This window comes from Pygocentrus nattereri, chromosome 13 (genome assembly GCF_015220715.1).
Source record: "Pygocentrus nattereri isolate fPygNat1 chromosome 13, fPygNat1.pri, whole genome shotgun sequence".
Lineage (NCBI taxonomy): Eukaryota > Metazoa > Chordata > Actinopteri > Characiformes > Serrasalmidae > Pygocentrus > Pygocentrus nattereri.
This window is the reverse complement of record NC_051223.1, coordinates 16,579,710-16,590,188: the sequence shown is the minus strand read 5'-3', so window position 1 is coordinate 16,590,188 and position 10,479 is coordinate 16,579,710. Positions and strand designations below refer to the sequence as shown.

Sequence of the window (10,479 nt, the reverse complement as noted above, 5' to 3'; positions counted from 1 at the left end):
CTGGAGGAACTTAGAAAATTCAAATTTAAACATTTAAACATGTGGTTTCCAAAAAAAAGTGTCCCTAACAATACAACCCAGACTTATGAATTCTTAGAGCACTGCCCTATCAAAAACTCGTAACTTCATTTTTTCCTTTTCCACTTGTTGTTTTTTAAGCTGCACTATGTAACACTTGGGTGTTTAGAGAACTCTCTGGTGGAAATGTGTAATTACATGCAACAAGCAGAAAAACATTCTGTAAGAACACTATGAGAACTAAACACCAAGCCAAACTTTCCTTTTGTCTGTGTGATGATAATACATAAAGACTTTCCATAATTCTCCCATGAAATCTGACCCAACACCTCTGACTTTTAAATGACTATTTCAGGCTTTACAGGCAACTTACAGCAGTGCATTCACACCATATTCAAGCATGTTTTTTATCTTCACTGAGTAGTGCTACTTCTTTCAGCTTTAACAAAAAGAACTTAAATAGTGCTGCCTAAATAATAAAATGTGTAAATGTTTAATGCTGAATGAACCAAGAAGAAATGGTCCAAAACTTGTTACATTAACATACGTTAAAGGCAAGATGTTTTTTTTTTCCATCAACCATGAAGTTATTATTTCAGAGACACGAGGTGGTGATATATCTCAATGCCAGATAAGTAAGTGCTGGATACAAGAGCAACACACATTGTTATCCCTTTGGTCAAATCTTCTCGGCCTCTAGATGCTCTGAAGACAGATCATTGATGTGTTGGTTCTCCTGAAGTGGTAAATGATTCTGTGTTGCACTAGTTAACCCTTTTATGTTGCGTTTGTCAAACTCTTCACTGATTTGAGCCATAGTCTTTCCTTTGGTCTCGGGCAGAGCAAAACCAATGAAGATGGCTGAGAGCACACAGACCCCACAGAAGGGAATGAAGCAGAACTGTCCCAAACCATTGACTATAAAAGGAAACATCATTCCCACCAGGAAAAGGTTGATCCACATCATGGAGCCGGCCATCATGTAAGCTGCAGGTCGTGCCATCTGGTCGAAGAGTTCGGTGGGCAGTATCCCGGTCACTCCTGCAGGACCCAAGCCAAAGCTGAGAATGTAAGCAAAAATGCATACCATGCTCAGGTAAGGCATGCCAGCCACTTTGCCCTGCAGAGAGAGAGCCACGGTGAAGACCACAGCCCAGCCAGCCATGAGAACATAACCAGCAATGAGAAGCAAGCGGCGACCCAGTCTTTCGATCAACAAGTTAGACACTATGGACGCGATAAATTCACAAGCGCCTGTGCCAATGGTAGCATACTGGATCTTATCCGTTGGAATTCCAGCTTCCTGAAAGATGTACGAAGCAAAAAAGTAGATGGAGTCGTTACCACAGAGCATCATGGCACTACTGGCTGCCATGACGATGCACAGTTGTCGGCGAAGGCTTTGGTTGGTCAGTAGCTCCCTTAGTGATTTGGCACGAGTTGCTCCAGCTGCTTTCTGCTCTTCCAAGATCTCCTCCATCTCAGCATCAGAAACATCACAGCCCCTCAAGCGGGTAAGTGCATGACTGCACGCGTCCCTGTCCCCTTTGTCGATGAGCAGATAACGAGGACTTTCCGGAAACCAAGGCAGAGTGAGCAGCTGTAAAAGGCCAGGAACAGCATTGCTGGCTAGAAGATAAGGCCAAAGGTCATCACTGCCTAAGACTTGAGTCAGGCCGGTCACCTGGCCCAGAAGAATTCCCATTGCAGTGAAAACAGCAGAAGAAAAGGCAACCGCACCCCTCAATGCCTTAGGAGCACTCTCTCCAAAATACATAGGCTGGACGTTCATACTGACCCCTGCATTAACCCCAACGAGCAGCCGAGCAGGGATGATCATCTCGAAGGATCTGGCTGAGCGGCTGCTCAGGGCCATGATGGCACTGATCAGAAGGAAACAGTTATTCAGCAGCAGGGTTTGCTTCCGTCCGAATTGAATAGCCATCGGGCCAGCCAGCAGCGATCCCGCCAGTCCGCCAAGGGAGAACGCAGAAACTATGAGGGTCCATATCAAGACCACCTGGTTGGACTCCAGCGGTGTACCCCACCTCTCCACACACGTCTCATTGATGAACCTCTGAACATAGACTGTAGGAGCATTGATGATGGCGAGGTTGTAGCCATACTGAAGAGTCCCTCCAACAGCAGCAGAGCATACAGTCAGTGCAAGAGTTAAAGAGCAGCCCTTTCTGTCCTCGGTACTTCTACTCATCTTTAACAATGAAATACACCTCTCAGTGCAACTAGCGAAGAAAGCAGTTGACTACATATAAAAATGTGTGTCATGCTGAAACATAACGATGAAGGCGCCCGACCTCTAAATCAGAACGACTGAGGGAAAAGACCGGCGGCTCGTCAGCTCACACGCTTCTCCCACCACTGCGAAGTGTGGTGAAGCCAAACACAAACGTGTGTGTCCGAAAGGTCCCTGGACTGTGTTTTCAAAATAAGAGCCTTGTCATAGCGCAGAATGCGGGTGTAAAACATTGTAAATCTCTCTTTAGCGAGCAGAAATGTTAATGTTAAACAGAGTCTTCCGTTTGTAGTCACCCTCTCATTATGTCATGTAACGTCCATAACTTTAGGTTACGCCTAACTTATAAAACATGTTGGCAGCGGTGGGATTCGAACCCACGCCCCCGAAGAGACTGGAGCCTTAATCCAGCGCCTTAGACCGCTCGGCCACGCTACCTCGAAAACGGGATCGTTTGATGTCATCAACTGCCAAAACATGCCGAAAAAGGATGCCCTCAACTTCTCCATACAGAGAAGTTACTCCATCGAATTAAGTTGAAGCGTTAATGAAATGGAATTTTAACGGTGAAACACCGTAGATATTGCAGTAGTTTACGGCTAAAATAGGCGTAATTAGATTTCAGATGTACTCAGATATAATATTCGTTAGTTATTTAATGTTACCGAGCATTTAAAAAGGAGGCAATACTATCAACGCAGCGAATCCACGAATAAAACTCATCATGTTTTGAAAAAGGCGCCGAGATGACGTGATTCAGATGTGCGTGTGGTGACGCGTCATGTAAAGCGCGACGAGCGAAAATCAGTGGATAGAGATGTGAGTTCTGTGAAATGTCTTCTAATCTTTCGGGACGTGTTAGTGTTCAAGAATTAAATACGCACAAGATTGCGTCTCCGTGCTCAGGGCTTCGCGGTGGTGGTGTTTTCGAAGACACTGAGCGGCTCTCGTCTCTCTGTCCGTCCGCTCTGACTGTCACTGAGGGGCGATGATGACGCTCCGTCCGTTTCTGCCGTTATACCGACATAATCCTGCAGCCGCGGCCCGACCGCGCTCAGTTCAGCGCGCCTGGCTTTTGTGTGTCGTTAAATATTTAACCTAATATTTCTGCAGCGGTTAAGTTTATTAATGGTAGTTAAAAGTGAGCCAGTGATTAACTATCAGTTAGTCCTTTGTGTGTCTGACTGTGTGTGTGTGTGTGTGTGTGTGTGTGTGTGTCTGTCTGTCTGTGTGTGTGTGTGTGTGTGTGTGTGTGTGTGTGTGTGTGTCTCGACTCCAGTCCTGCACATCAGTCATATTATAGGTATCAATCAAGTTATTCTTAAAGGGACAGTCCAATTTTAAAAACAGTACATCTGCTGTGTACCTGCTTACTCGCCTCCTATATCCTGCTCCATTAGCTTGTGTCTAGCAAGATTTTCAGTCGGTTCAACTGGTGGTTTAAGTGTTTTTTTCTATGGTAATGCTATGAATCCGAATATCACACGTATTTATTATCTCTACATCACTCACTCTGCAAGTCAGAGTTTGTTTATGGCTGTGGGGAACATTCCCAATGGTTATATAACGTGTTGACGTAATGTATTCTGGGTACTGTAGTGAGAGACCCGAGAACCCGTGACATAGAATGATATTTTCTGTTAAAAGGGGAATTCCACCTATTCCGCCTATGGTTCAAAATTGCTGTGTAATTCAATTGCAGAGATGTAAACAGTCCTTCAGAGTGTTTATTCCTGCATTGCTGGTGATAGGAATCAGGACTGATGGTGTCTTTTATTTCATTTTATTTACTCTCCAAACCTACAAGTGAACCTATATGTATGTTCTGAGTTTTTATATGTAATGATGATTATGGTAAAATAGTGCTACATCTTGAAATGTAAGTTTTCTTTGGGGACCAGTTTGCCTCACAACACTTGGCAGGTACCCCTCTGCTAGGAATAGATCTTAAAAATGCACCAAATTCACAACAGTTTTCCTGTAAAACCTTTATGTGATTTAGCTTTTAGAGGCATTTGGAGGTGGAGTTCTTATCAACACCACTGCAAATGATTCAGTCAATGTGTTTCTCTCAAACCATTCCAAAATCATTACAGCAGGTATGCCACATCAGGAAAGTATAAAGGCAGGCAGTACAGGTGAACTTAAGTTGCGATTCACTGCCTTAGGCTATAAATAAACAACGACCCATGACTTAGTGTAAATCTGAATTTTCTTTGTTGGGTGCTCTAAATGCACTGACTATAGGGCAATTTTCTAGACATGGATTTGGCTCCTCTTGGACTACAATATGATCACATTGTTTTGAATGAAAGCTGTGCCTGGAAAACCATGCCCATATATTTTGGAAACAGATCTGATGGATGAGGGGTCATACACAAAAGCAAACCTGAATATGATTTAATTAACATACTCAAGTATTGACATATTCACAACAAATTGACACAAGATGACATAAGTCTCCATTGGTGCCAGATGGAATAAGACTGAGACATGTTGTTTCCTAGTTGTCACCTTTATGCCACAAAAGGACAAATTGAGATGATGGTGATCGTACTTGAGACATGAGTGTTACTTGACCTTACCTATATAATTAAAACAGATCCTTTTAATAGCATCGAAGTATCTTTCATTTTCTTCTTTTCCTCTTTTTAGGGCTCCGTCTCCAACTAAGAGGAAGGACCGCTCTGATGATAAGCCCAAAGAACGAGGGAAGGACAAAGCAGGCACAAAGGAGAATGCTGAAAAGGAAAGGGGCCGGGAGAAGGCCCGCAAACGCCGAAGCGCTTCTAGTGGCAGCAGTAGGTTGGTTATATGTTTTCATATTTTGGCCATTTAGAGTGTACAATTCTGTATGGCAGTAGTTTAAACACTGTTAATACCATTTTATACTGCCATAAAGCAACTGCTCTTGTTTCCTCTTGTTAATGCACTGTGGGCAGTAATTCTTCAATTGTTCTTCTCCTGTTGGTTTGTTTGTAGCTCCAGCTCCAGCAGCAGCTCGGCATCTAGTTCTGGCTCATCGAGTGGCTCCAGTTCATCCTCTGCTTCCAGTCGCTCTGGCTCTTCCAGCTCTCGCTCTTCCAGTTCCTCAAGCTCATCTGGCTCTCCCAGCCCTAGCCGTCGCCGCCATGACAACCGACGACACTCCCGCTCCAAGTATGACATTGACTGTCCAAACACAGAAGTTCTACCCACACTATTGTACAAAATGTACAGCTGTGAAAAAGCCTTGGCATGATAATTGAAATGATCAGACATTGCGATAATTTACAAAGTGGCAATATTATGCAAATAATCACTCATGCATCCAAACAGAGGTAACAGTTTCTACCAATTATCTCCTTAAAATCACAGGCTCATGACATAGTAAGGCTTATTATTCAGTAACTACATGGACTACAATGTAAACTAAGCAATTTTTAAGTTATAGAACTGTATAACATAACATAACATTGCACTGGGTAGCCCCACGGTAAGTGGCTTGCCCCACAGCAAGAAGGGCCTGGGTTTGATTCCTGGCCAGGTGACCAGGGTAACTTTCTGTGTGGAGTTTGCAAGTTCTTCTCATATCTGCATGGGTTTCCTCCTACAGTCCAAAGACATGCAGTCAGGCCAAATTGCAGACATGCTAAATTGCCTCTAGGTGTGTGTGAATGTGTATGTCTGTGCCGTGATGGACTGGTAACCTGTCCAGAGTGTATCCTGCCTTTTGCCCGGTGACTGCTGGGATAGGCTCTAGCACCCCCCTGTGATTGTGTATGTGTGTGTGTGTGTGTGTGTGTGTGTTTTAACATAACCCTTCACTGGAACTAATACAGCCCCTGACCATTATCCCTCTTCCTTCAAACTTTACTGTTGACACTATGCATTCCAGTAGGTAGTATTCTCCTGACATCCACCAAACCCAGATTCATATATCAGACTGCCAGATAGTGAAGTGTGATTCATCACCTCAGAGGACATGTGTCCACTGCTACAGAATCCAGTGGTGGTGTGCTGTGAGTTAGTGAGCAAGTTGGGGTTGATCTGATTAAAGCTTTGATCACAAAGAAGCAATATCATAAATGTCCAATGCTGAAAAACACGAGGACATATCCAAATATATGAAACGGATAGATGAAATTAGCTTTGATCCAGATGAAGCAGTAAAAGAATGAGATTCATCTCCAGAGTCGACAGAGTTATCAGACAAAGTCTCCCTTTTTTCTTGTTATTTTGTATTCCACTTTAGCTGCCTTCTTAGCATTTAAGACAGACTCTGAAACTGTGACTCTTTAATAGATCCAAATCAGTTAAGAAGGATGACAAGGAGCGCCGCAGAAGAAGCCCAAGTCCACGTCCTACTAAGGTTTACTTGGGCCGTCTGACCAGAAACGTCATTAAAGTGAGTCTCGAGCTCACCTTGTGAGGGCCACGTGATGTTGAACAATTTGTTGGTTTTTGGTCTTTGAGATATCAGTGCTGGAGCTTATTTATTCATATTCCTTATGAAGGAACACATCCAAGAGATCTTCTCAACCTATGGAAAAATCAAGATGATTGACATGCCAATGGACAGACTACACCCTCATCTCTCCAAGGGCTATGCCTATGTGGAGTTTGAAACTGCAGATGAGGCAGAAAAGGCACTCAGACACATGGATGGAGGTTGGTTGACATCAGAATTCTTTACATTTCTTGATGGATACTACAGGTGTTGTAGTTCTTCAGATTATTGTGATTGTGTGGTGTTCACAGGTCAAATCGATGGCCAGGAGATTACTGCCACAGCTGTCCTGACCCCCAGGGTGCGCCCTGCCCCCCGCAGACTCACCCCCCCACGCAGGATGCCACCTCCACCACCCATGTGGCGACGGACTCCACCTCGCATGAGGCGCAGGTTGGCAAGGCAGAACATCTAATATACCAGTACTATGGGTTGAAATTAGTGCAAGTAGATTTTGCATGTGCAAAAATCACCTTCAGTTTTTAAACCAAAAGAAGTTCAGCTTTATATTCATTTAACAGGTAGTGTGAGCCACGCAGTCTAGCTGGCTAAAAAGTCTGAGTACAAAAGAAACAGAATAATGTATGTATTAATAAAGAGATGATTTGAGGTCTTTGTTTCCATTTTATTACTAAAATAAAAGTGTTTGTGGCTCCACTGTATGTTACTTAATCACACACTTGTTCTGTTGTGTTCCAAAACATGTTGCGTAGGTCACGGTCTCCACGGAGACGCTCTCCGCCCCGCCGTAGATCCCGATCCCGGTCACCAGGACGACGTCGCCACCGCTCTCGCTCCAGCTCCAACTCCTCACGGTAGAGGGCAGCATGTCGCTCCCATCTCCTCTCCTCCTATTCAGCTTCTCTGCACCATTTCAAATGTGAAGTCTTCTCATTCTGAGTCGTGTTTGTTTGTGAATATTACAGCCTGCTGATGTTTGCAACCTTCTGGTATATGTTTAAACTACATGTTATTTAAAATGTTATGGCTACCTGTGTAATGTAAATACTGGGTGACTGTTAGGTTTTCATTCCAGCATTATTTTACATAAGCCACAGCCATATACACTGTACCTGACCTGTACTCAGTGACTGTTCCTATCTTTGGAAATTTTTGATACCCAAGGCTGCTGATATCATAGTCGTGCAAGTGATTGAGTCTGATCAGGGCATAAAATGCCCAGAGATGCGTATGATTTTGAATACATTATACGTATGTGTTTTCATGTTTGTGCTTCTTTCAATAATATTCAATTAAATGAGTAGAAATTAAGTAGAAAAGGCAAAAATGTGGTTTATAAACTGCCTCCTGTGATCCAAAAAGTTGAATTATCTGCATATTGGACCAAATAAAAAGCAAAAACTGTGCGTCACCGTTTGACTTTTCACAGTCTGCTACCATGCAGGCAAACAGTTTGTCCAGGATGTTATTCTGGCTTCGTCCAGAGCAAATACCTCACAAACATGAGCCAGGTTCATAAAGAAGGCACAACAATTCCACAGATCCACTGTGTTGTCCCCATCTTGTATGTCCCTGTAAAAGAGCCCAGTGAATGGTATATACAGTGGAGGAAATAAGTATTTGATCCCCCACTGATTTTGAAAGTTTGTACTCTGACAAGTAATTAAACAGTCTATGATTTTATGGTAGCTTCATTTTAACAGTGAGAGATGGAATATCAAAAAGAAAATCTAGAAAATTAAATAATATTTAAATAAAAAATAATTTGCATTTCATTGAGGGAAGTAAGTAATTGATCCCCTAAAAACCATGACTAATGTTGGCTCCCACAGACCACTGACACACAATAATCTCAGTGAAGTCGTTACCTGCATGAGAGACACCTGTCCCAAATTGTCACCTGTATAAAAGGCTACCTGCCAACAGACTCAGAGACACTCCAACATCTCCGCCATGGGCAAGATTAAAGAGCTGTCTAAAGATGTCAGGGACAAAATTGTTGACCTACACAAGGCTGGAAGGGGCTACAAAGCCATAAGTAAGAAGCTGGATGAGAAGGTGACAACTGTTGGTGCAATTATTCAGAAGTGGAAGAAGTACAACATTACTGTCAATCGACCTCGGCCTGGAGCTCCATGCAAGATATCACCTTGTGGAGTCTCATTGAGAAAGGTTAAAAATAAGCCAAGAACTACATGGGAGGAGCTGGTTAATGATCTCATGGCACCTGGGACCACAGTCTCCAAAAAAAAAACATTGGTAATACATTGAGACGTAATGGTTTAAAATCCTGCAGTGCACGCAAGGTTCCTCTGCTCAAGAAGGTTCACGTCCAGGCCCGCCTCAAGTTTGCCAATGAACATATTAATGACTCTGAGAGAGACTGTGAGAAGGTGCTGTGGTCAGATGAGACCAGAATTAAGCTCTTTGGCCTCAACTCAACGTGTTTGGAGGAAGAAAAATACAGAATATGACCCTAAGAACACCATCCCCACCATCAAGTATGGTGGTGAAATTATTATGTTTGAGGGTGTTTTTCTTCTAAGGGCACAGGCCAACTTCACCGCATCAACGGGAAGATGAACAGGGCCATGTATCGCAAAATCCTGGGTGACAACCTCCTTGCCTCCGCCAGGGCACTGAAAATGGGTCATGGATGGGTCTTCCAGCACGACAACGACCCAAAACATACAGCTAAGGAAACAAAGGAGTGGCTCCATAAGAAGCATATCAAGGTCATGGAATGGCCTAGCCAGTCTCCTGACCTCAATCCCTTAGAAAATCTATGGAGAGAGCTGAAGCTTCGCGTTTCCAAATGCATGCCTAAAAACCTTAAGGATTTAGAGATGATCTGGAGAGAGGAGTGGGCCAAAATTACTCCTGAAGTGTGTGCAAACCTTATAAAAAAAACTACTGACTGCTATGCTTGCCAACAAGGGTTTTGCCACCAAGTATTAAATGATGTTTTACTAGGGGGTCAAATACTTATTTCCTTTAATGAAATTCAAATGAATTTTTATTTCTCATTTCATGTCATTTTTTCTGTTTTTCTTTTGATATTCTATGTGTCACCGTTAAAATAAAGCTGGCATAAAATTATGAGACTTTTTTTTTTTTGTATTAAAACTTTTAAAGTCAGTGGGGGATCAAATACTTATTTCCTTCACTGTATAAGTATGTTAAAGGAAACTGTTATAATTAAAGGCATTCCAGTTTTCAGTGTTTTAAAACAGTGTTGGTGCAATTTGTAAAATGCATCCTTCTCAAGCAATGCACAGCACTTTAGGACAACCACAGGTTACAGAACAACTTTCAGTGCAGTTAGTCTTTGACAAAAAGTATAAAACCAGTTCAACAGGTTATTACGTGCATTATATGTAGTACTTTATCATTAACTTGACATTTTAGCTTCACTATTAGCTTAATTTCTTTCATTCACTATGCACTAGCTTTGGTTTTTAGTCAAGTTTATGTGCAACTGTTGTTGGCACAGTTTCTAGAAGTAAGTCTGCTGTCATTTTATGTCCTGCAGAAGCCTGTGAGAGGCAACTTTTCTGCCTTTCTTTCTGGCTTAAATATGTATTCTGGCCTAAAACTAGCAGTTACTGCTGTCATTTTATGTAACGTTCTGTTGCGCAGCATTAAATCCCTCAGCCTCATTCATTTGGCAGAATTTACACATTTTTTATGTTTTCATCCTTCAGTGTTTTTTCATTATGATACCCAGCATGCACTACACAAACACATCACACAAGGA

General features: G+C 42.6%; 2 protein-coding genes and 1 non-coding gene across 3 annotated transcripts; 1 reads left to right on the top strand and 2 right to left on the bottom strand.

Moving 5' to 3' along the window:
- Positions 1-513: 513 nt before the first annotated feature.
- Positions 514-2,419, bottom strand: LOC108424844 (solute carrier family 2, facilitated glucose transporter member 11). The gene has a single exon (XM_037544207.1). The coding sequence runs from the start codon at positions 2,228-2,230 to the stop codon at positions 698-700; it is 1,533 nt and encodes a 510-aa protein (XP_037400104.1). The 5' UTR covers positions 2,231-2,419; the 3' UTR covers positions 514-697.
- A 209-nt stretch (positions 2,420-2,628) lies between these two features.
- Positions 2,629-2,710, bottom strand: trnal-aag. The gene has a single exon. It is a non-coding gene; the product is annotated as a tRNA-Leu (tRNA).
- A 230-nt stretch (positions 2,711-2,940) lies between these two features.
- LOC108424881 (RNA-binding protein with serine-rich domain 1-like) lies at positions 2,941-8,133 on the top strand. The gene is made up of 7 exons (XM_017693158.2): positions 2,941-3,091; positions 4,928-5,077; positions 5,255-5,431; positions 6,557-6,659; positions 6,769-6,922; positions 7,013-7,154; positions 7,475-8,133. Coding segments are annotated over exons 1-7 (834 nt in total). The 5' UTR covers positions 2,941-3,089; the 3' UTR covers positions 7,581-8,133.
- Positions 8,134-10,479: the final 2,346 nt, after the last annotated feature.

Bases quoted from the DNA above. Each gene is read 5' to 3' on its own strand.
- LOC108424844 (XM_037544207.1), bottom strand. From the start codon at position 2,230: ATGAGTAGAAGTACCGAGGACAGAAAGGGCTGCTCTTTAACTCTTGCA.
- LOC108424881 (XM_017693158.2), top strand. The intron at 5,432-6,556 runs GTATGACATTGA...ACTCTTTAATAG, and splicing joins CGACGACACTCCCGCTCCAA to ATCCAAATCAGTTAAGAAGG. The intron at 6,660-6,768 runs GTGAGTCTCGAG...TTCCTTATGAAG, and splicing joins TGACCAGAAACGTCATTAAA to GAACACATCCAAGAGATCTT.